Source organism: Colletotrichum aenigma (assembly GCF_013390185.1).
Source record: "Colletotrichum aenigma strain Cg56 chromosome Unknown KSG_Cg56_contig02, whole genome shotgun sequence".
Taxonomy (NCBI): Eukaryota; Fungi; Ascomycota; class Sordariomycetes; order Glomerellales; family Glomerellaceae; genus Colletotrichum; species Colletotrichum aenigma.
In genome coordinates this window covers 3363069-3386243 of record NW_023500908.1, presented here as the reverse complement: position 1 = coordinate 3386243, position 23175 = coordinate 3363069, and the positions used below count along the sequence as shown (strand labels likewise).

General features: G+C 54.2%; 11 protein-coding genes across 11 annotated transcripts; 4 read left to right on the top strand and 7 right to left on the bottom strand.

The window, feature by feature from the left end:
- Positions 1 to 216: 216 nt before the first annotated feature.
- Positions 217 to 870, bottom strand: CGCA056_v002962 (uncharacterized protein; the record flags this gene model as incomplete). The annotated part of the gene is made up of 1 exon (XM_037318219.1): positions 217 to 870. One exon carries the CDS (start codon positions 868 to 870, stop codon positions 217 to 219), a length of 654 nt encoding a protein of 217 aa, XP_037183260.1.
- A 914-nt stretch (positions 871 to 1784) lies between these two features.
- ATG37 (Autophagy-related protein 37) lies at positions 1785 to 2596 on the bottom strand (the record flags this gene model as incomplete). Its single annotated transcript, XM_037318218.1, has 2 exons — positions 1785 to 2337; positions 2409 to 2596. 2 exons carry the CDS (start codon positions 2594 to 2596, stop codon positions 1785 to 1787), a joined length of 741 nt encoding a protein of 246 aa, XP_037183263.1.
- Positions 2597 to 4078: 1482 nt separating this feature from the next.
- On the bottom strand, positions 4079 to 5345 carry RNT1 (Ribonuclease 3; the record flags this gene model as incomplete). The annotated part of the gene is made up of 2 exons (XM_037318217.1): positions 4079 to 5017; positions 5079 to 5345. The coding sequence occupies 2 exons, from the start codon at positions 5343 to 5345 to the stop codon at positions 4079 to 4081; spliced, it is 1206 nt and encodes a 401-aa protein (XP_037183262.1).
- A 460-nt stretch (positions 5346 to 5805) lies between these two features.
- Positions 5806 to 6272, top strand: RSM27 (Mitochondrial 37S ribosomal protein S27; the record flags this gene model as incomplete). Its single annotated transcript, XM_037318216.1, has 4 exons — positions 5806 to 5844; positions 5898 to 6103; positions 6156 to 6202; positions 6253 to 6272. 4 exons carry the CDS (start codon positions 5806 to 5808, stop codon positions 6270 to 6272), a joined length of 312 nt encoding a protein of 103 aa, XP_037184135.1.
- Positions 6273 to 7524: 1252 nt separating this feature from the next.
- Positions 7525 to 10108, top strand: mcp2 (Meiotic coiled-coil protein 2; the record flags this gene model as incomplete). Its single annotated transcript, XM_037318215.1, has 5 exons — positions 7525 to 7635; positions 7748 to 7825; positions 7874 to 8836; positions 8900 to 9526; positions 9578 to 10108. The coding sequence occupies 5 exons, from the start codon at positions 7525 to 7527 to the stop codon at positions 10106 to 10108; spliced, it is 2310 nt and encodes a 769-aa protein (XP_037184136.1).
- A 772-nt stretch (positions 10109 to 10880) lies between these two features.
- CGCA056_v002957 (uncharacterized protein) lies at positions 10881 to 11831 on the bottom strand (the record flags this gene model as incomplete). The annotated part of the gene is made up of 3 exons (XM_037318214.1): positions 10881 to 11048; positions 11123 to 11620; positions 11727 to 11831. The coding sequence occupies 3 exons, from the start codon at positions 11829 to 11831 to the stop codon at positions 10881 to 10883; spliced, it is 771 nt and encodes a 256-aa protein (XP_037184131.1).
- Positions 11832 to 14520: 2689 nt separating this feature from the next.
- On the bottom strand, positions 14521 to 16161 carry CGCA056_v002956 (Ribose-phosphate pyrophosphokinase 5; the record flags this gene model as incomplete). Its single annotated transcript, XM_037318213.1, has 5 exons — positions 14521 to 14597; positions 14654 to 14957; positions 15011 to 15215; positions 15349 to 15374; positions 15445 to 16161. 5 exons carry the CDS (start codon positions 16159 to 16161, stop codon positions 14521 to 14523), a joined length of 1329 nt encoding a protein of 442 aa, XP_037184132.1.
- Positions 16162 to 18122: 1961 nt separating this feature from the next.
- rpc17 (DNA-directed RNA polymerase III subunit rpc9) lies at positions 18123 to 18689 on the top strand (the record flags this gene model as incomplete). Its single annotated transcript, XM_037318212.1, has 2 exons — positions 18123 to 18257; positions 18378 to 18689. The coding sequence occupies 2 exons, from the start codon at positions 18123 to 18125 to the stop codon at positions 18687 to 18689; spliced, it is 447 nt and encodes a 148-aa protein (XP_037184133.1).
- A 99-nt stretch (positions 18690 to 18788) lies between these two features.
- rhoA-1 (GTP-binding protein rhoA) lies at positions 18789 to 19483 on the bottom strand (the record flags this gene model as incomplete). The annotated part of the gene is made up of 3 exons (XM_037318211.1): positions 18789 to 19070; positions 19133 to 19346; positions 19416 to 19483. 3 exons carry the CDS (start codon positions 19481 to 19483, stop codon positions 18789 to 18791), a joined length of 564 nt encoding a protein of 187 aa, XP_037184134.1.
- Positions 19484 to 20058: 575 nt separating this feature from the next.
- Positions 20059 to 21627, top strand: DEG1 (tRNA pseudouridine(38/39) synthase; the record flags this gene model as incomplete). Its single annotated transcript, XM_037318210.1, has 1 exon — positions 20059 to 21627. One exon carries the CDS (start codon positions 20059 to 20061, stop codon positions 21625 to 21627), a length of 1569 nt encoding a protein of 522 aa, XP_037184127.1.
- A 77-nt stretch (positions 21628 to 21704) lies between these two features.
- gpi15 (Phosphatidylinositol N-acetylglucosaminyltransferase subunit gpi15) lies at positions 21705 to 22454 on the bottom strand (the record flags this gene model as incomplete). The annotated part of the gene is made up of 1 exon (XM_037318209.1): positions 21705 to 22454. One exon carries the CDS (start codon positions 22452 to 22454, stop codon positions 21705 to 21707), a length of 750 nt encoding a protein of 249 aa, XP_037184128.1.
- Positions 22455 to 23175: the final 721 nt, after the last annotated feature.

Below are 23175 nucleotides of genomic sequence, written 5' to 3'. Positions count from 1 at the left end.
GTGCTGTGACATTTTCCACATGTGTCGCCTTCATACGTCGACGTTGACCTCGTTGCGGCGATGGAGATAACACATGAGAATTCTTCCTTAAGTGCGGGTCTGCAGGCGGTCTGCTGTGCTTCTCATCGTCCTTACAGTCGTCCTTCTCGTTAATTACACTTGTCGAACACCACTCCTACCAAACTCGTTCAATTGTTCCTGCGAACTCGTTGAGCCTCATGACCGGGATGTCTCGCCTGCATTTCCCTCTTTGGCAGCACCTGCATCAATTTCCTTCTTGAGAGCCGCTCGATACTCGGCCAATATATTCGCAGCGTGTTCATGATAGCCATAAATCTGAACGAGCTCCTGCCCAGCGTTGTACAGAGACCACTGAATGGCACCTTGCCTGGCTGGCAAATTTTCCGATGGCCCGACAGGAGCTGTGTACGTCGTCTGAGTTCGACTGTGGTAAGCAGCGTAGTTGGCGCCGGGCGGCAGCGGTGCTTCAACGTAGGCCTGCAAGACCTCTTGGTCGTGAGGCGCCAGAGAAGTGTCTGTCTCAACAGCGCCGTTCGTTGCTTCCATTTTCTTCGCAACCTGAATGATGCGACGCCGCTCTCGCTCATAAATGAACATGATGTTCTCCTGCACCGCCGTAAAGTGCTTGTCCAACTTGTCGATGGTCTTTTCGAGACGCTCGCCGTTGGTCTTGAATGCTTCAGAAGGCTCAAAAAGGGATTCTTCCAGCGGTACGAAAATGGCCATTGCCTGCGCGTTGGCTCGGAGACTCGGGATATATTCCTCCTCCTCCTCCAAGGGATTGTTCGCCTCTCCTGCCGCATTTGAAGGCGCATCGCCTGCCTTGCCTCCACTGCCTGCGTCCTGCATCCTGTCGACGAGTGTTTGGTAGGCTCAATCCATTGAAGATAAAAGGTTAACTTGAGTTTAGTATGGTGGTTGCCGTGAGGCGAAAGAACCGGACTTCGTTCTTCGCCGGATTGTGTGGGAGTTGTAGATGGGGCGTTGAAGTTCAGGGAGGGTCTAAGTCCGCGCTTGATTAAAGCGTGTCTCCAAGCCAGGTACAAGTCACCTTGGGTTCCACGACTGACAAGGACCCTGAGCCCAATGCACAACTCATAGGGGATGGGATGTTTCTAGCCCCTACATCGAGGGAACACGACCAAAAATCGAAGGAATGCAGCAACAGAACTCTTCGGACCATTTTTGTCACTCCTCGTATCTTAGTCATTGTCAGTTGCATTTGCAGTGATATGATGACAAAGTGCGACGTGCATGGGAATAGCAACAAGCGATGAAAAGTTATGTGGTCTTGTGATTCAATGACGACTACCCTATTGACTATGGTATACTTAGATGGCTCTTCAAATGGCAATAATGGCTGCTGATACCGCCCAATGATGCTGTAATACTCTTGCTGAACCTACTCCGCTGCTCGGCTCGGCATTTACCCCCCGATGTGTTGTACAGAAACTTTGAAGTTTGGACATGTCGTTCTCAATCGTAGGGTGAAAACGTCGCTGGAGGATGAACTTTTGGCCAGATTCATTCGGAAGCGGACTGTCGTGGGTTGTGGTGCATGGAGATGGGCCTGATATGCCATGACCGAGTCGAGCGACGAGTGGATGTTAAAGTCTAGCGAGCCTCTCAGCTTCGTTCAGACTAACGTGCCGCTGATCTTGCTCAGACAAGCGGCAGCACCCCAACGCGGCAGCGGGCCATATCATCCTTCCATCCATCGTAGAATTTTGTACGCGGGCTTCTTACGTCCCACGCGAGTGTTGTCATCTGGACGGCAGGACTTTTCTCACGTATTCCCTCATCAGCTTCAGCCCTGCCCGAACCAAGTCCTCTAACCGTCTGTCTTTCCGCTTGCGCATCCAGAGCAGTATGAAGGCTAGCAGGACGATGTCGATGGCGAGATGTTTCATGACGATCCACACGAACCACCGAGCCCAAGCCATAAAGCTGCGCTGCTTTCTAGACTTCCACTCTCTCCCGGTCGTTATTTGCTCCCTCATGGCGGCAACTTCAGCCGTCAGTTTCTCCAAGGCACGTTCCACGCTGCGCGACCAACTACTACTCGGTACGAGTGCGTCATCTTCTATGCCGTCGTTGTGTGTTAACCGCCTATCGGAATCTCGCTCGGCGGCGTCCTCTTCGCTCATGGGAGTGAGTATCTTCATGGGACCCTCCGATCCGCTCAACGGTTGTAGGAACCGGCGGGACTCGTTGGTGTATCCCGTTCCTTTCGGCGAGGAGTCCGTCGAGCTCGGGCTATTGTTTTTGATTTGATTCCACACGAATTCAAGTTCCGCGACGAGCTCCTTCGCGTCCCTACAAGTGGCGAGTCAGTGGTGGCCCAGTCGTGATGCGCGCTCGGAAGGGGAGGAGGCTGGGAGTCTTACGGCGTGGTTGCATATTTGTGCATCGTCTCTATCAATGCCTCGATATATCGTCTCTTTGCTTCCGTACGCGTCAAGCCTTTTTGAGAGTTCCAAGCATCCCACTTGTCCTTCTCGCGTTGCAGCTCGTCGGGAGGCATTCCGGAAGCCGAGGTCGGGCGCTCCATGACGCCATCGACATCTCCCTCCATTGCTTGCTTGTACAGGCCATAGAGTCGAAGTCTGTCTGACGGCGGGGGGCGCGAGGCCCCCGTTTTGGGGATCTTTTTGACGGTATTTAAGGCATGGACGAAGACGCGGTCTACGGGCGGTGGAAGAGCATGACGATACAATTAGCCGGGGAATTGCACTCCCCACAACGGGAGAAAACCAAGGGAAGTAAGGTTTTCTGGCGTGCTAAAAACTCACCCACAGAGTCGGCCATCTAGAAGGCCGTCCTGTACGGACAGGGCACCGAACAATTTCGATTTGGGTGGTGGGTGAAGACTGGAGGTGAGGGAGTCGCGTGGATGTCCGAGGTCTGAGTCGGCGGCAGGGTCGGGTTGGGCTCGGCTCAACAACTGGGTGAGATAACTTAGATAAAGCGTACCAACTGCTTCACCTCCCCTAGGCAGCGTAGCAGTGGCAGCTGGATTAAAGAGGCAGGTGCTGGTAAAACGACAGATTTAGGAATCCAGCACGCTGACATGCATGTTGAGAGAGCTCCGCCATGGAGTTGCACCTTGAAGTCGTCAACGGGGAACTGGACGAGACCTGGTTGGCGGCCGCGGGAAAGGTAAGATACCTAGTACCGGCTAGGTAAATAACAGCGACGGGCGGGTACCGCCAGACAAGGTAGGCAGGGCTAGCTAGGTAGGTAGGTATCCGTTGTTCGGTACCGGCAATCAGCTGCTGGGGGTCGGTCTGGGAGGTGAGGTGGTTAGAGAGCAGTTCGCGCCGATGTTAGCAACAGCTGGAGCACCTAGCAGCCAGAAAAGGTGGTGTGCGAGTGCGAGTGAGTTGCCGGTAATTCTTTGCCTCGGCCGGTCACGCAACGCCTCCACAGCACTCAAGGACACTGGAGCACCAGCCGGGGGTGGGCGCGCGGGCCTGACGCGGGCTTGTCAGGGGTTTGCGTCTCCGAGATCCCGACTAGCAATTTAATCTCGCCCACCCCGCGTCGTGCTGTCCGTAGTGCGATGCCGCCTGGGTGGTCGGTCGGCCGAGACAACAAACACGTGAAATGCGCGCAGCCGGCCCAAGGTCGAGCACGTCTGGGGTTTGCGGCACGCTCCGTTGGTGAATCCCCCTAATGTTATGTTTTCGTCAATTAAGTTCCGTCAATTGGCGCCAGAAGCTACTTACACCTGGCTGGCCATGCACAAGCCGAGGGACGTCTGGTTCTTCTCGTCCGGCCGAATGTCGTCTTTCGGCACTGCATGTCCCTAGCACGCGTACACGCTCAGCTACGCTACGACTGACTCACGAGGACGACGTGTTTCCGCACCACATCAAAAGTCGCCGAACTTCTCACGACAGCCGTGTTCTCGGTGGTCAAGGAATTGAAGCATCAAGCATTCTGATATCGATATTGTATGTAATGGTATCGTGGGTATAATGCTACTTCGAAACCTGACCATCACCACATCCAACCTGCGTCATCACGCTCTGCAAAGTTCATCCAGCCAATAGTCCTATACTTCAGACTCCATCCCATCCAAGTCTCCTCGAGCTTTGTATAAAGCCGCCTTCTTATCCTGGTACGTCTTCATGAGTTTTTTGTTGCCCAGTGCAGCTGCTGCCGCTTTCTGTCCAGCCTCCTTTTTGTTCAGATCGCTGCCCACTCCAAGAAGTTTGTTTCTCTCGCCCCATCCATCCAGATACACGCCAACAGTGAACAAAGCCAGCTTCTTATTCAACTTGTCCTTCTTGTTGGCGCTGGGCAAGTCTTCATACCGAATGTTGATGCCCTTAGCTCCAACGACTTTCGATAATTCGACTTTGGGGGGTAGCCTGGACTCCTGTGGTGCTGCCGAGCTTCCCAATTCCTTCACAACATGGATGTCTGGAGTCTTGTCGGCGGATTGAATCTTGTCCTTGATTGTCATACTCCACAGTGAACGCAGCCATTCTCCAGCCCGGCGAAGACCGTCTGCATCAGAAAGGATGACGGCAGCAACGTACGCCTCGAATAAGTCACCTCTGACTTTCTTGACTTCTTGCGGGTTTGCTTTCACCGCTATCTTGCTGTTCGGGTCAAGCTCAGCTGGGAGAATTGCTCTCTCGAAAAGCTTATACTGCGTAGAATAGTCGCCGAGGTTGGCGTTCTTGATGAGGACTTCTCGTATCTGGGAACACTTTCCGGTAGGCAAGCCTCCGAATGTTTGGAAGATAAGGCATGTCGATAACAGCTCTACGTAAGCGTCTCCAAGCCACTCGAGGCGGTCGTAGCTCAGGTCGCCCTTGTTCTTGACCTTTCCCTGATGAGTGAAGGCAGCTACCTCCAAGACGGGATTGTTGATCTTGGGTAGGGGTGGCAATGTGGCGGGAATGTCTGAAGCAGTCCAAGGTCGGATGGCTGAGAGGGAAGGAATTGGAGGCCCATCGAGTGAATGTGAATGTATGGTCTTCTCCTGCAGATTTGTAAGTCTGGCCTTCGTGATGCGGCATCACTAATTGAGATACCCTCCTCACCTTTGACCCAATCTTCTCATTCTCGGGCGTATACTCCTCTTCGCCAGCGAGATATTTGAACGACGGAAGGAGTTTTTTGCTGAGGCTTCGAAGATTTTGCAGCATGTCACCCTGAGGTGAGGTCCCCTTGGGCGATTTGCTCAACGCCTGGAGACACTTGATGAGTTCATCGTTATGAGAAACAATCAGTTCGATGGACTCGTTGTCCGTTTGTCTTCTCTTGCTAGGAGGCAAGCCTTCAGGCGTTGAGCTGGGACGTTTGCTCATCGTGAAAATGGGCGCTTTGGCTTGGGGCAACCAAAAATTCGGGTTTCGTGCAATTCGTATCGATATTCGAGTACCTTGCACAGAGTGGTTTTATTGCGGTAACGAGCATCGAACTTGGCGCATGGGAAGTTTCCAAGATGAAGAAATTGTTTTATTCGATATTTCAGATGGCGTTTGAAGCACTTCCAGTCAGTTCAATTAATTTGCATCCCTGTCACCCGAGGCGCGTTCATCAGTGGGTACCTTACCCAGTCAACCTGAGGAAGGCCGGGACCCTACCAGCCGCCCGCCTGGCTGGGGCGGCCTGGTTGCAAGTCAGCGGTCAATCGATAATCCGTGCGCACATCCAATTGGGCAGCGCAAACCAGCGAAGTGGGTCTCAAATTGAACGTCTCTGTCAAGGTCTTGCATATCGCGACAAAATACCGACCCCCGTCATCGACCTGCGGACGAGGCAAAGATGAGTGTATCACGCGCGAGGTTGCTGGACCTCATGAAGGTATGTCACTCAGAGGAACTTATCGCCCGTGGATTTCGAGCTGATGGTTGTAGGCCCGATGCGAAGTCTATGCGACGACATTTAACCCCGAGCGTATCCGCACGGGCAACAAGATCTTGCGCCAACGGTTGAAGGGACCTGCTCTTGCTGCCTACTACCCTCGCAAGGTCCTCACCGTTCGAGATGTTCAGAAGGAGTTCGGCCCTGAGCTCACAACTCTCGACCTGGCGGAATTGGACAGACTGGACCACATTGCTGGGTATGCTCTGACTTGAGAAGACACAAGGGACTCGCGCTGATTGGAGGTACAGATTGAAGGCCAGAGGAAAGAGTGCACCAAAGAAGGCGAAGGAGAAGGGTAAGTCTTGCCGTCCACCTCGTTTGGTAGCCACGCTGACAGCCTCGCAGTCGTCAAGAAGAAGAAATAAACGCTGCCCACGTAGTCAACTCTGCTGTACGATACCCTGCGCAACCGGCGAACAAACTCCCCCATACCAACCTGTCGAAATGGTCTAGATTCGCGGCGCAATTGGTGACATCCTTCGCAAATCAATTTTGCGTCCGCACCGCAGTCAAAGACCTCTGGGTCGTGCTGAGACATTTCGGCCGCCGTCAGCCTGGCTTCCGGTGTATACAATCGGAAAGGGGTGACGAGATAGAGGCATCCAATGTATTATATACGGTGTATGCGGAGGTCTCTCATAGCAAGAGCTGCAATGCGTAGACCGATTTGAATAACTTATGTCAAACCTCAGAAAGGTTCGCTTGCTGATTGCCTTTACCTAGCCTGGGAAGACTGTCTGCCTTTCATCGTTAGTTCTAGAGGCTTGTATAGAGAAAGGAACCAAATGACGGCACAAGGTCATTTGGTTCCCACAATGGGTCGAAAAGCGCGGTTGTAATTCACGAGGGCTTCACAAGGTGCTGAAATTCTACAGACTATGCACACCCGCCAAATTGTCTCCCCGGTACAGCACCTAGGAATTTCACGATTAGCGGTTGCCAAAACGTCAGTCAATATCAGTTATATTGAGGCAGTGGGGCAGTTGTTCTCTGGTCTCTGGTCCCAGCAGTCCAGCTAGCTGAAGCAAGACCTCGAAGTTGGTGCCTGCAGACCAGACGACCTGACTGCCACTCACTCGTCCCAAAAGAGGAGGATCGTTTCCAGATTTTTTGCCAGTAAACAATCGTTCTTGCCTTCTTCAACACCTACAACCGCCTTTCTTGCCTGAGAAAAAAGTCACCCCAGCAACGCACCTCTCCTACCTCACACCTAGGTCGGATTTAGAGCCAGATACTTACTGACTTGTTGTTTCCCGACTTTGTGGAGGATTTTCTCTGTGAGATCTACCACAAATACCACAAGGAGGTACCTGTCCTGTACAGTTCAGAGTGGTCTCCTTCCCCTCAGCTACCTCTGTCGCTGCCGCCTTCCTGCCTCCCCTCACTTCCATATCTCGACCACCCCAAAAACAAAACTCTTCTCTCTCCCCTCCACCCTCACCTTCACCTTCACCACCACAAACCTCCAACGCAGAGAGGAAAATCCCACCCACCCTCTTCCATCTGCAACCCTTGCAAAGGAATCTTTCTCATTTCTTCTGCCACTTTTGGGCAATACCCTGACCTATTTTCTGCAACGTATCGACTCCTCGATAAGGCATCGTTCGCGAGCCCACCATGTCTACTCCCGACTCCACGTACGCTACTTCGAAGCGAGGCTCGCCTGTCAACTCGATGCCCGTCTTCGGAGAGGAGTACATGAAGCAGTCGCCCGAGTCTGTCGGCAACGTAAGTTCATCTCTTGTCTATTCACTCACATCAAATTGGGTCTTTCCGGGCCAATAACCGACATCGTGGGATTATTGAATACCACAGGATCTTTGCTGACGAATATCTAAAGGACCATTCGCTCAGCAACCTCAAGCCGGGAATCTCGACCCTTACTTGTTCCAAGCTGATCAATCAGAATGCTTTGAAGGTTGGTTCTCAAACCCGTCATCTGCTGCCTCGCTCACAGCGACAACAGAAGAAGACCAATCAGGAGTCGACCACAATTGCCGGCACGAACCCCATGGATATGCTCCTTGCTAAGCTTTCGGAGCAGCAAGCCGCGCTCGACCAGCAGAACGAGGCTCTGAAGAAAACTGACGACGCTTTGTACTCTCGCGTCGTGGACGACTCAATTCCGTCGGCCAGCATTTCTGTCCCCATTACCCCCGCTACCGATACCTTTCCCAGTACCGCTCCCACGACTCGCCCCGCCAGCGCTACCCTTAAGGAGAACCGCGGCAACATGGAGGAGCTCCTTCGCCTCAAGATGGAGCTTGCTCGAGCCCAAACCAAGATCACCCGCCTCGACCACGAGCTTGCCCAGACGCGTTCCGTGAAGCAAGATGACGAAATCATGCAGCCAACGCCGTCTGTTCGTTCTAGCATGCTTGGCCCCGAGAACAGCTGGGGCCCCAATGATGACAGCAGCTCGGATGCAGGTGCGCCCTCCGTCGGTGGCTACAGTCGTTCTCGCGGCATCTGGGCCAATGCCAGACCCCCTTTCTCCAACAGCGGTCCAGCCATGCCTCCTCCTGAATCTCAATCGATGGCAGGAGATTGGTACGGAAGCGGCCGTGGCGGCTTCAACCCAGGCTTCATGGACCCTGTTGGACCTTTCCCGGTGGGAGACAGCTACCGCGGAGATCGCATGAACCAGGACACCGAGATGTTCTCCCGCCCTCCCAGCAGTCGCCGCAACAATCGCTACGAGAGCAGCCGCTGGCCTTCTCCTCAGCCGTATGGTGGCTCCAACTTCCAACCTAGCTACGGAGGCTTCGCCACCTCGCCCTCTTCGTTCGACCCCATGGCTGGCGGTATGGGTGGTCCTGGAGGCAACATGGGCTCCGGCATGTACCAGGGCTACAATCCGCAGTCCATTGGAAGTCAGCTTTCGCCCCACGCTACCGAATTCACTGCCGCATCTGGCTGGAAGAACGAGGTACGTCGGGATGGTCAGAGAAAGGGTGTTAGATCCAGCAGACTGACTGATCAACCCGAGCAGGCCATTGCTTCCGAGGGTCAGACTTACCTTCCGACCACTGAGCCTCTCAACTACCGTCGCCTGTTGGACCGTAACGTCAACTGCAACTGGAAGTACATCGTCGACAAGATCGTCTGCAACAACGATCAGCAGGCCTCCATCTTCCTGCAGCAGAAGCTCAAGGTCGGCACTCCGGACCAGAAGTATGAAATCGTGGAGGCCATCGTTGCACAGGCCTATCCTCTCATGGTCAACCGCTTCGGCAATTTCCTGGTCCAGCGCTGCTTCGAGCACGGAACTCCCGAGCAAGTGGTGAAGATTGCAGAAGCCATTCGCGGCAACACTCTGAACCTTTCCATGGACCCCTTCGGCTGCCACGTCGTTCAAAAGGCCTTCGACTCGGTTCCGGAGGACTACAAGGCTATCATGGTTCATGAGCTGCTTCGCCGCATCCCGGAGACGGTCATTCATCGCTACGCCTGCCACGTCTGGCAGAAGCTTTTCGAGCTCAGATGGTCTAAGAGTCCCCCTCAAATCATGAAGTTCGTCAATGAAGCTCTCCGCGGCATGTGGCACGAGGTCGCCCTCGGCGAGACCGGCAGTCTCGTCGTCCAGAACATCTTTGAGAATTGCCTCGAGGAAGACAAGGTAATTTCAAGGCTTCATCGTATCTACTTCCTTGCTAACGAGTGTGTCTAGCGCCCCTGCATTGAGGAGGTCCTTGCCAATATTGACATCGTCGCTCATGGCCAATTCGGCAACTGGTGCATCCAGCACATTTGCGAGCATGGTGCCCCGGCCGATCGATCTCGTGCTATTGACCACGTCATCCGTTACGCTGCCGAGTATAGCACTGATCAGTACGCCTCCAAAGTTGTCGAGAAGTGCCTCAAGATTGGCGGTTGCGACTTTCTCGGTCGCTACCTCGACCGTGTGTGCGAGGGTCGAGTCGACCGCCCCCGTATCCCCCTGGTTGACATTGCCAGCGACCAGTACGGCAACTACCTGATTCAATACATCCTCACCCACGCCGGCATGCAGCATCGCGAAGTCGTTGCCGCTCATATCCGCAAGCACATAGTTTCTCTTCGTGGATCCAAGTTCGGCTCCCGCGTCGGCATGCTCTGCACCAACCCTGCGGTCGCCACCCGTCCTGGCCCTGGAGTCGGCCCTGGAATGGGCCGCATGGGTGGTCCCCCTCGCTACGCTGGTAGCAACAGCTATCGTTGAACTCTCTTCTGCCGGCCTTTTGCAGCTTGTCGCAATATTATCCATATTGTCACGAGCCCTCCATGTTCTCTCTTTGCGTCACTATTGTCTCCACCCCTAATCCTCACACTCATACCCTGATTTTCATCAGCTCTGACGAAGTCATCGCACCACAGCATATGTCCGTGCTTACAAACATTTTCCTCGGCCATTAATTTACAGATCAGCTGTCATCCTACTCTCGACAAGTTATCACTTGGTCGAGTGCATTGGACACATCATGGTTATGGATTTTGCAATATGGAGGAGGTGCGTCAGTGTGACCTCAAAACCCTATTCAGGGCGTTGGAGTTGCGTCGCGAAACCCGACCAGAACGCTGCAGTCTATACATGGCGGTACACCAACAAATCCACAAAATCCTTGAAAGGTCTTTCGTCATAGCCGGAAGGACGACTCGGAGGAGGAGAAGAAAGATGGGCGGCTAGGCCAGCATGGAATATCAGAACCAGAAACGCAATGATTGTATGTAGTATTATCACATTCCAGAAAGCTTTGGAGTGTGCTTTGGTCCAGATTGGACAGCATCTGCGGCGGTCCCTCATCAACATTAGGTAGTTTCGCTAGAGAATGTCTTCTTACACTTTTCTTAATGGTGAAGTCTTGCCGCAGTGAACGAATAATGAATTTTGTTTGCAGTATCACCTTGACCAGTAACCTACGCCGTCAATTAATGCACCGAATCTAACCCAACGCCGTAAGACAGTTTCAAAATCCCTACCATCTATCGCGGATCTACGTGTCTTTGCTTGACTTGTCAGCCTCTAGTGCTGGAGTTTCATCAAGTGGAGGGAATTCAGCATCGACTACGGAGGGTTGATCTCCCGCTTCTGTATCTGTAGTTGGTATATCCTTCTCCCAGGGTTTCTTTGGCACCGCACGCTTTCCGAAAGGCTTGACAGACTAAGTGATGTAAGCACAAGGAAGCGGGAGAGATCAGATCCCATGACAATTGGATCCCATGACAGATAACTTACTGCATCCCTGACGACAGTGTCGGGTATCTGTCGTATTCCTGGGATGGGGATGCCCTTCTGTAACATCTGAAGCATCTCCGCAAAGCCGACAGGATACGCTGGCTCGCCTCCCTCGCCGTCACCATCTACTTGCGGGGGAGCCTTCCGCTCGACGTAGAGCTCCGCTTTAGGAGCGGCGGTCTGCCATGACGGCGTATCTTCTGCGCCAGCGTTGTTCTCGACTTCGGGGTCGGTCTTTATGTCATTGAGCTTCGACGTAAGGTCCGGCACGTCGGCAGCTGTGGTTGTTGCTGGCGACTGGGATTTGTATTCTTCGGGGAGGATGTCGGGTGGTGTGTGGTCCGGGTGGCGGGCGAGCCAGTCTTTGTAGCCGTTGAAGTCAATTGTCACGCCGATGCGCGAGGCGTAGTAGAAGATCCGGGCGTGGGTTGCGAGTTCGGAAGGGGTTCCTTTAGGGTTTGCTGTGTTTGGGTCGCCGAGAATTGCGGTGAGGCCGGACTGTCATGGACGCGGTCAGCTCTCGCCATAGGGAACGACTGGGCCGGCCGAGGGAGAGAGAGAGGTGCGGAATCCTGTGCTCGGTTTGCGCCGAGTTGTGGCTCACCAGGAACATCTTGTCCTTCTTCCATGGGTATGTGTCAAAGGCCTTGAACATGCCATCCTCATCAGTAATTGCGCGAATGCGCTCTGCGCCCGAGAGCGTTGCCATCGTGTTTGTCGGGATGCGGTCTCGGTCGTGGCTTGCTTGGGCTCGTTGCCGAGGTGTAGTTGGAGGGACAGGAGCTTGGCTTTGGTGGGGGGAGAGCTTGGGAGAGGTAGATGCAATAAGATAAGCGGGGGACATGCACCCCGCATTCGGGCCCGTCCGGGTTTTATGGGGGCTCGGGCCGGCAGTACATGGATGTGCCGGCCGGCTTGCACATCAAGTCACTCACGACCTTGTGAGCTGACTACCTGTCTCGAGCCGAGTCTTGAACAAAGGTTGATTTCAAACTTTTAATTCATAGTTATTTAGACGTAAGGCAGCTCAAGATATTAGAACTGCGTTTAGCCTTTTTTTCTGTTGGATCTTGCTATTCGGGCGTGCGAAGCATTCTAGCTACCAGGTAGAGTACTGCTGATAGCCAGTATTATTCTCTTCTCATTTTTCCTCCTTGACAATACTTTCAAGTATACTATTGTCCATATCGTGCTGTCATCCTGCTGTCATCCTCATTGTTGTTCCTATTCACCCGGAGAGCAAACTCATCAGATATACATACGTTAGAGAATCCGCACCCTCTGAATCACCATCCAGATGAACCTTTCCTTTTCGGATAACTCTTGCGTTTTACTCAAATAAACTACCTCGGAAAACTCCAGAGCCCGACAGAGACACGAAGCGGGAAACGGTTTGTCACTGGGCCTGGCGAAACTTAGTACGAAAGACATGGCCTCGGTAGGATGCTCAGAATATTCCACAAGGTAGCTACCACACACCCTACTGGGCGGCAGGTGACTCGGAAATCAGCCACAGATTAACTTAAAGACTTCGTGGAGCTCACAGATGTTCCTCAGCTTCAGTTTCATTTTGTTATTTTCAATACAGATTTAGAAAACATCCCATGTAACAACACTTCCTCTTACGCCACCAACACTTGATAACGATACGTTTAGCAATCGTATCCAACTAACCATGTATCAAAGTAATTTGCAGCTGGTAAGTCTTCAAAGTCCAATAATCATTCCCATTTGGCTGACAATCTCAAGGCCTTGCGCCAACTTGCAACGCCCACAGCTCGGTTGTTGCAACAACCATCCAGCATCCTGCCAATGGTGAGAGCGACCACTCGATCACTCACTGCCTTGCGCACATTCGGACGCAACTTTGCGGCTTTGCAGTCGCGTACAAACATTGATGCGCCCATGCCGAGTGGAGCTAATCGGTGGTTGCAACATCATCGCCCTACGGCCCTGCACACTTCCAGAAACCCTACACCACCTATCGCTCTGCACACGATGGGAACTCGTGTCCCTCGCCTACAACAACATGACAACTTCCCAGCAGCTAGAACATTCACAATGACTCATCTCTTACAACCGCGTTCTGCCCTTCCAGCAGCTTCACCATTTTCAACCGCTCAGTCCTTACGGCAGCGTTACAACTTCCCAGCCGCAGGACCAGTCACAGACGCTCGGTCATTACGACGACGTTGCCAAATTTCCGGGCGCCGGTTGGCAAGAAATCCCCGGCACCTGCAGCGGCGTCGTGCTCGGATGGCACTTACGCCCAACACCAGGCCTACTCGTTCTAACAACAACCATGGCTGCCGAAAAACTGCGCCAGAGCCGACGACGGAAACACCCCCAGAGGAGCCCCTCTTGTACCGCTTAATAAGCTATTCAGTTGTTCTGAGCATTTTTACGCTAGTGGCGTACCTATGGTATGAAATGGTGCAACTCGAAGATGGAAGCACAAAGAGTCGGAAGGAGATGGTATTCGACTTCTCATGCGATGTAGCAGTATTAGTGGTGTCGTTAGCAGGATTAGTGGTGACGCAAGCAGTTTTCGCCATGCTGAGGGGAATATCATAGAAATCTTCCAGGCAAAGGTGAACCAGGCAAATATCATAGTCAGTAGTGCATCCCTCACATGGAATTTCGACTTCGCTGCCGACGTATTCTTCACTCAATTCCACGTTGGTAGTTGTAGAATAATCACTAGTATCTCTGTATTCCATATTTCACAGTACCACGTGCTTCAAACTGACAGAGGTTTCGTATATCTTCATTGCTAGATGATCTAGTTCTAAGTCATAGGTCACGATATCTACGTCTACGCTCACGATACGCAAGCGGGCGGAAACTCCCCAGGACAAGTCCATCTGAGTTCCTACGGAGTGTTTATGTTACGTGGACGGCCTGCAGCAAAAAAGGGCCGTCGAACTAGCGCCGTGACCGCAAAAAGAACGCACCACTCCCCACGTGAAGAAATCGAAATAGTCAATATCGCAGACAGGGAACACTGTGATCCATGGGGCATAAGAGTGTGTATAGCAAGGCCGCAGTATCAAGAACCGCTGATCGGGCCGCTGTGCAGAGAGCCTCCATCGTAAGATGAGGTCCTATGTGTGTAGTGTGTAGCAAGGTGGCTGGCCACGCGGGGCCGCCAGTAACTGGCTCAGCTTCCATGCGGAAGCAGGCTGGAATGTCGTGGATGATCCGGATAAAAGAATAAAGAAAACGTCTAGAGCGTCCCTGGCAAAGCAAGAAAAAGATGCCACACTTGACCACCTCCTGAGCTGAACGCCGTAAAAGCAACAATTGTTGCCCAAATCTCCCTAGAAGTAGTTGTGGAATCCAATAAACCCTCCAATGCAAAAGCCGATGTTCTTTTCAAACGCCATGAAATGATGCTTTTAGTTGTGCTGGAAAAGGACGCTGATCGACTCGCCGTGGTGAACGCGACGAATAGCCTCCGCGAAAACGGGAGAGACTAGTGATCAAGTCAGAAGCTGTTAGACACTTCAAGAAAGAGCTGGAAAAACTCACCATCCAGGAAGCCAAGCTTGGGGCACACCTTCATGTGCTCGCCCTGGGGAACGGTGTTGGTCACGATAATCTTGTCGATGGCCGAAGCGTTGATGCGGGGGATGGCGTCACCGCTGAGAATGCCATGGGTCAAGAGGGCGTAGATCTGAGTAGCGCCGTTCTTCTTGAGGAGCTTGGCAGCCCTCGTGATCGTGTTGCCGGTATCAACAAGATCATCAACGAGGATGCACACCTTGTCCTTGACATCGCCAACCAGCATCATACTGGCGTTGCGCTGCTCGCTGTACTTGGTGGGGCGACGCTCCTGTGTCAAGTTATGAGTTCCCGCACCTCCGTCTAAAGAAATAGATCACCTACCTTGTGAATCAGGGCAAACGCCATGTCCAGCTCATCAGCAATGGCGGTAGCACGCTTGGCTCCACCAGCATCAGGAGAGATGACAACGGCGTCCTTGAAGTTGGGGATGTTCTGCTGGATGTACCTCTTGAGGAGGGGCTTGCCGTACAGGTTGTCCACTGGGACATCGAAGAAGCCCTGATACTGAGGATCATGGAGATCCATCCTGCAACCATTAGCGATTGCTTCGAAAAGAAGCAACGAAGGGCAGGTGTCAAGAATCCACAAAGGGTCTTATGGGAATCGGCAACAAGGGCTGGCGCGCAAAACAGCCCGCCACGGCAGAAGAAAGAACTTACGTGATCTGTTGTATGTTAGTGAAGTGCTTCAGAAACAGGCAGATGTAGGCGCATCCTTCTTGGGTTGCGCCCATGGATATTTCGGGAAATACATACCACATGGTCCGCACCAGCGCAAGCCAGCAAGTCCGCGACCAGAGTGCCAGCCTGGGCAACCCATTGCTTGTATCCCGGCTTCGACTGGAAGCCGTTGACCTGGCTCTGGTTCTCGTAGTCGTGGGTGGTGAAGCGGACCTGCGACGAAATCGAATCGTGGTTGCGGCCGTGGCCATTGACCTTGGAATCGCCGTTGCCGTTCTTGAAGTAGTCGCCGCCATTGGTGCCGTTGCCTCTCTCCTCGTTCAGCTTGCTTTTCGCCAGCTTGGAGGCAACGCCGTCGATGCCATTGGTGAGGCCAGCAGTGCGCGGAACGCCAGGAGCGGGGGTCGCGGGAACGCTCTCGAAGGTGTAGCCGTTCTTGGAAGGTTCCGAGGCAGACTTGGAGAGAGGCGCGCCGGCCTTCTTGTAGGGGACGTCAGGCTGTCTTGAGTAGGGGAACAAAGGCATGACAGCAGTGACTCTCTTTGCAGAGCCAGTCTTGCAAGCAGAGATCATGATGCAAAGGTCCATGAAGCCGTCGTTGACAGAGCCAGAGGCGGTCTGGATGATAAAGACATCCTTGCCGCGCACCGAGTCCTTGATCTCACAGCGAGACTCGCCGACAGAGAACTTGGTGAGGACGCGCTCGCAGGGGTTAAGGCCCAGGTTGTTGCAGACGCTGTCAATCAGCTCGGGGTGGGTGTTTCCACCAAGGATAATGATGTTGCGGACCATTGTGTCGCTGGTGTCTGGTCTTTGAAGAAGGGGTATCGAAAAACAGAAGGTCGAAATGCGGTCGGGCGAAACCGGCGGAGTTCAAGCCGAAATGCAGCAGCTCTTTGGCTCGAGTAGGGCGGAAGAATAGGAGCTGTACGTGCCTAGCTACAATTAAGAGCTTTGCAGGCGGGGGTTCGGAGTTGGAGGTGAGGATATTGGTGGTGGTGGGATGTCGTGTGCGGGATGGAGAATCGCGAAGGAGCAGTGCCGGTCTCGGGTTTGCTTGAGGCGTCAAAAATATCTGCTAGTGGGGTGCGAGGCGACGTCACAGGGTACTTGGAATGTGCCGAAGCCGAGGGTAGGCGCAGAAAAGGTTGTCCAGAAAGTTGATGCCAAAGGCTTGAGAGGGCAGACACTCGAAGGTGCGATCACTACAGCAGCATGACGAACAAGCTGTCGAGGAAAAGATTCGGAGGGAAGGGGGGGAGACGTGGAAAGAAAAGCTGGTAGTGGCGGGGATACCTTTGAAGCTGGGGTTGTCGAGAAGTTGTAAAGGAAAATCTCTGAGTGGATAAGTTTGTTTGGGACGTGGATTGCAGGTATCGGGGTCGGGGTCGGGTGCGGTCGCCAACCATGTGGACTGGGGGAAGGTGGGTGTGAATGGGCTGCGTGGTGGGGTGGAAAAGGGTGCTCTGGTGCTGAGAAGCGACGGACACACAGGGTAGCCGGGTGCAGAATCAGCTCGTTTAGGTTAGTCTGGGCAGGTTGGTGCTCTTCATGACTCCGATCTCTGGCAGAGATTTTGCGCCAGTGGCGCCCTGACCATGCACTGTGTTTCTAGTGGTTGCAAGGCCCTGAGCCTCTTTGGGGGCGGCGCAGAACGGCCGCTGTCGTACCTGGAGCGACGGCATTGACAGCGGCCAGCCGCGGCAACATGACAGTGCCGCGAAAGAGCTCTGCAGAGGTACCACAACCACCCGGACACAATGGAACGCTGTGATCGTGAACATGGGACGGGCGTGGGATGCTGAGATGGGATGCGCCTGTAACTGGGTAGGTCTCTGCTCAGACAATCCTGACTGTGACGGTCTGAAGTCTGCAGCCCAGGCTCTTCGTTGCCTCGTGATTATACATTCCGGTGATGCAGGTATGACAGCAAGTAAATACCTCTCATTATTTCTGTAGACCAATCTCAGACACAGAATAGAGGGAATGAGAAAAAAGACAGGTGCAGACCTGCTTTAGACTCATCACCGGCGGCCACTGAAAGCCGCCAACGCTGTTCCCTGCGCTCATTGCGCAATTCCTAATCGGTACGTATCCAGCGACATTAGCACATGGCGAGAGTGGGGGGCTGGGCATCGTGATTGGGCAGCTTAATGCAGCCTTTTTTTCTTCTCTCTGCTCGACCATTGCGCGGTGTCTTATGCAGGTCGCTGCAAATTGTGACTACCGACCGACCTTACCAGCAAAAAATATTCACGGCAACCCGCACTGCATGTACCGTGCCGTCTCGTTCCTACTGTGCGGTGCTGTACGAATCCTAAACTTTCTCTCCGTCGTGTGAGGCAGACCAGGCAGGACATTTGCTTGGTTTGGTTTCACAGCTGCCTTGGACGTTGAACCGAGCTTACTGCCAGTCTCCGGTTCCGTTGGTTTCCTAGCTTGCAGACAGAACTCGGCCAAGAACCGTCATCTAGAGGGTCAGCCTGGGTGCAAAGGTTGTGTGACTCGACCTGTCACCAACCGGCCTCTCAGGTGCGCTTACCAGGTTCCATTTCGAGCGACAGGGACATTAGTCTAGCCTCGTTCACCTTCCACACCGACACGACAATTTTCACCACTCCGAAACGCGACTTGCATTTGCACCTCTCGACCGCCGTTGCCGGTAGCTAGCCCAGCCAACCACCTCCTTTGTTCTCACGGAGAGTTCTTCCCGAGATCGCAACCCCAACTCCTACGCCAAGTACACCGTCACGATGAAGATCCTTGAGGCTCAGACGGCGGTCCTGACCAACTACGAGGTCTACAAGCACCTTTCGGAGAAGAAGCTCGGCCAAAAGAAGCGAGGAGAGCGTCGTGGCCCTGGCAATCTCGAGACCCTGGCCAAAGAAGTGCGTTACCCGATGTCCAATTTTTGAATGTTTTCTTGAGAAAATGTCACTGAAGAAAAAACGAATAAAATTGGATATCTATTTCTTGTACGTACGCCCATGACTGACTCATCCGCTCAGCTCTTGCAGTACCTGCGTACACCACCCAACCCGCTCTGCCAGGACCCCATCACCTACCACCCGGAATGCATCTCTCAGCTGTTGGAGAGGCTCCAGCCCTATGACCTCGCCAAGGGTGAGGTCGTCATGCTTCTCAATCTCCGTCCCGCCTCCGTCGCCGCGTTGAATACCGTCATCGAAGAGATGGCGGAGCGCTTCGACGACGCCCAGCAGGAAGAAATTGTCAACATCATCGCTGAGGTTCTCGGATCGTTCCCCCGGGAGGCCGAGGAGGAGGAGGAAGGCGGCGAGCAAGCGAACGGCACGGCCTAGGAGACCAAACCGAATCGCTCTGTTGAGCCCAATACGGATCCTGACTACGTCAGGTCGCCGTCTCCCGTGCCGAGTCCTCCGACAGAAGACTGAAAGCCTTCACATGATGGCACAGCCGCCTTCACTCTGTCCGCCCGCCTCACTGCGTGTCTTGACTGCCGTGGTGCAGATGTCTTCGAACGCCAATTTGACGAGCTCCCCGGTCATGGCGGAGCACTCCATGTACCTGTCTACTCTCAAGGACTGAGCCATCTGGTAGGCTTCTTGAGGATAGATGATGCCGTTGGGATCGGTCTCGGATCTCAGGTCCCGCTTCAGACCCAGGACGAGGATAGGCAAGCGGTCAGGTCTGCGGAAAGACAGTTTGACCTCTTTGAACCACTGTCCCAAGCGTCAGGCTGTGAAGTTGTAAAGGGGTCAAGGATTGAGACAAGTTAACTCACTAGTCTTTGTATGTTGATGAGACTGAGCCGTTGGCTTATGTCGTAGCACATGATGACCAGGTCCGGCTCAAGAAGCTTCCAGTTCTCAGGGCTATTTGTATCATAGAATTCCAACCGATGTGGTGTGCTACCAAGCTTAATCTCAAATATGAATGGTTGGTCGATATCCCTAAGCAGCCTGATGGGGCCAGTCCCTTCCCCAGCACTCAGTCTCCTATTCACGGCGTTCACATTAGCGATGACATCCTATGTGGGGACTGGGCTTCACTGGAGGGATACGCACGACAGAAAATACGTCTTTCCACATTTCTCATCTCCAACTAGCAATATCTTGATGGCATCTCCGTCCATGGCTGCGGTTGTCCGCGGTCTCGGAATTGACTCGGTTGTCGTCCTGATAACGGGATGTCTGGAACAAATTGGCTCAGCTGCCGACCGGTCCAGACACAGTTCGACGCACTGCCCGCCAAACGGCCCCCCGGTCCCGTCACACCGGTCCAGACCTCAAATCAAGGTGGAAACCAGCCACTGATGGACTAAACATCAGCCACACTCTGTTTTAATGGGCGGATTTTTTGTTCTTCAAAAATGCCCATGTTAACTGCCCCTCCCTCCAGTGACAGCCCGCAGCAAAAAGGTACCCGCATGGAGCCGGCCTAAACCCCTCCAAAATTTAACGTCGGAGTCATATGAAGAAGAGCAGCAGGCTTATGAGGCCCTTACACGGTTTGTTTTGGGGCTCAACTCTGCATCGACCGCCAAGCCAGAGTCTGCTGTTATTGAGACGCCTGGATAGACTATTACACGATTGCCGAAAGATTTTACCCGTCCACGCCCATCAACGCCAACGCCACCACCACCATCTCAGTCCCCGTCTCATCGCCCACACCCCCACACGATACCTGAGCACCTCACAGGCCGCAAAGATGGCCGAGGTGGCTGGAAAGTACGACTCATGGGAAAAGGAGCGTCTCATCTCCCGCATACGACACCTCGAGCATGAACTCGACAAGCAAAAGGCCGCAGCCTCCAAGACCGTTGACGGGGCGGCTGCACCCCCGCCGGCAAAGAAGCGCAAGACGAAGAAGGGGATCGATCCCTCGCGGTACTCCACGCGATTCATCGCCTTGAAGCTGGCGTATCTGGGGAAGCGGTATGGTGGTTTCGAGCACGCCGAATCGTCGGCTCTGCCCACCATCGAGAGCGAGCTGTGGAACGCTCTCACAAAGTCGTGTCTTATTTTCCCTGAGGACCCGGCCGTGGTCAACTTTGACTGCTGCGAGTACTCGAAATGTGGCCGTACGGATCGTGGTGTGAGTGCGTTTGGACAGGTCATTGGGCTGAGGGTCAGGAGTAGCAAGCCGCTACCCAAGCCGGAGCCTGCTCCGACGGAAGGGGATGCGGATACGCCAATGGAGGGAACCGCCGAAAAAACAGAAACCGAGGAGGAGACCAAGAAGAAGCCCGAGGTGGAGTGGTCAGACGAAAAGGAGATTGACTACATCAAGACCCTCAACCGCCTTCTGCCCGAAGACATCCGCATACTTGCGTGGTGTCCCTCCCCCCCGCCAGGCTTCTCGGCGCGTTTCTCCTGCGAGGAGAGACGGTATCGCTACTTCTTCACCCAGCCCGCCTTCGCGCCGACAACAGGCGTCTCCGCAGACGGCCTGAAGGAAGGCTACCTCGACATCGAAGCCATGGACGCCGCGGCGCAGCTCTTCGTCGGCGACCACGACTTCCGCAACTTCTGCAAGGTGGACGGTGGCAAGCAGATCACCAACTTTGAGCGGCGCATGTTTGAGGCGGGGGTGCAGGAGGTCAAGGACGTGGGCTCGGCGCTGCCGTACCTCGGCCTCAGCTCCGCGGACGGGAGCAAGCTGCCCAAGGTGTACTCATTCAACATCCATGGGACGGCCTTCCTGTGGCACCAGATTCGCCACATGGTCTCCATCCTGTTCCTCGTCGGGCAGAGGCTGGAGAAGCCCGAGCTCGTGGGGGAGTTGCTGGATGTCGAGAAAACGCCGCGGAAGCCCAACTACGACCTCGCCAACGACACGCCGCTGGTCCTGTGGAACTGCGTGTTCCCCGGCGACAGGGAGAGTCGGACGCAGGAGGGCGAGACCGCGCTGAAGTGGGTGTACGGCGAGGCGGACATCGTGGAGAACCTTTGGACGTACTACCGGACGAAGAAGATGGACGAGCTGCTGGCCAACAGGCTGCTTGACCTGGTGTCGGGGCAGGTTCAGGGGACGAAGAATCAGGCGAAGGGGAAGAGAGTGTTTGGAGGCGGGCCGTCGGGCAAGCTGGCGGGCGAGTATGTACCGATTATGAAGAAGCAGTTGACGCCGACGCCGGCCGAGATCAACGACCGGTTTGCGCAGAGAAAGGGGTTCAAGAACTCTGAAGAGATGAAGGAGTCGAAGAACTGGAGGAAGATTATCAAGGATGCCAAGGTCGCGAAGAGGGCGGCCGCTGCGGCTGAAGCTGATGAATAAGATGCCGCATCCTTCTGAAGTATAATTATAAAAACAAATGAGGAAAAAGTTCATGATTTCATTATGGGAGCTCCTGTTCAGCTCTGCCATCTCTCGTCTATCTTGCGATTGCCCCCGCCGTAACTACCGCCGCCTTCTGCTTCCCACAGACAGCCTCTGACCCCTCTCCACACCCTCTCGACGATCTTCTTCCGAGGCAGGATCTGGGGAAACACAACGACTAGGTCCTCCTCCCCTTCGACGATGACAATCAGGTAGTACCGCACCTCAAAGCCCTTGAACGCCTCGTTGACGAGGACGTCCTGGATCTTCTCCGTCGGTATGAAGCGTGTCGCCGCGGCGTATAGATAGCTCCCGCTAGACGAGCTCGTCTGGATGCCCAGCCCGCGCAGAACAAGCAGGCTCTCGGTCTTATGCGTCCTTAGGAGCGTCGCGTACGCCGCGACCACGCAGCCCGCGACCAGGACGGGGAGGGGCACCGTGTTGGCGGAGACGAGGCGCTGGGCCAGACGGCCGGGGACAGAGTCGTCGACGAGCCGGAGGAACTGCGAGAGCGCTTCGCCCGAGAAGAAGCCGTCTTCCGCGTACTCGTCTCGGTGGATTCGCGAAGTTCGCAGTGGCGTGAGGAAGGAAGCTGCGTTGGGGGACTGGACCCAGGCGGCACGCAGGAGGAGGATCGAGGAGAAGAAGACGAGGATGCGCAGGATGAGGAGGAGGAGAGAGAGGGTCCTGACGGCGAGGGTTGGCGGCGGGCGGGTGGTCACTGTGAACTCAGCCGTCGTGGGCGAGGGGCGCCGGACGTGGAGGCGCGGGGAGGTCGTGAGCATCTTGGGCGATGCGCCGGGTGTCGCGGAGGATGCAAGGTCGCAATTATCGTGCCATTGATGTTGCGGCAGCTCTGAGAAGACGAAATCTTCTCTGAGGGTAAACTCGGCATCGAACGGATGCGCAATTGCAACTTTGGACGTTGAAGCTCTGAACGATCAGCTACCATTGTCCCCTGTCGCGCGCCTCTCAGCAGTGCCGTGGCACCAGCACCAAGGAAGGGGCAGCTGACGTAATGTCCACTCACCCAGCAGCCAACTGCGCACGTCCCACCAGCGCCAGAGGGTATATGGTTCAGAAAGTTGGCGGTAGTTACCGGCTGTAATGGTCAAGTTGGTTGAAGGCTTTCATTATTCTTCTCCCGCTACCCCATCTCCATTGGAACCCCTTAGTGGCGCCCAGTGCGAATGCTGCGGTGGCTTCTCACTCGCACGGGTAACCTGCGATGCTGCGGTAGCCCTAAGCAATGATGATGACACTTGAGGGAGGCTTCACTCTGCAGAGACATCATCACCGTCGCATGGCGTGCTGGATTACGATCGGTAAGGGCTTGGGGTAGTGGCTGAAGATGGAGATGTCAACTCCGTTTCTTTTTTTATTTTTTTATAATTGATTGATGTTGACGATCGTCGTCGGTCAGGCGAGACGATAGATGCATTATCATATATGTATGTAAGTAAGTATGCACTTGCAATCTCTCCTGTCGGTCGCATCCTATATGAA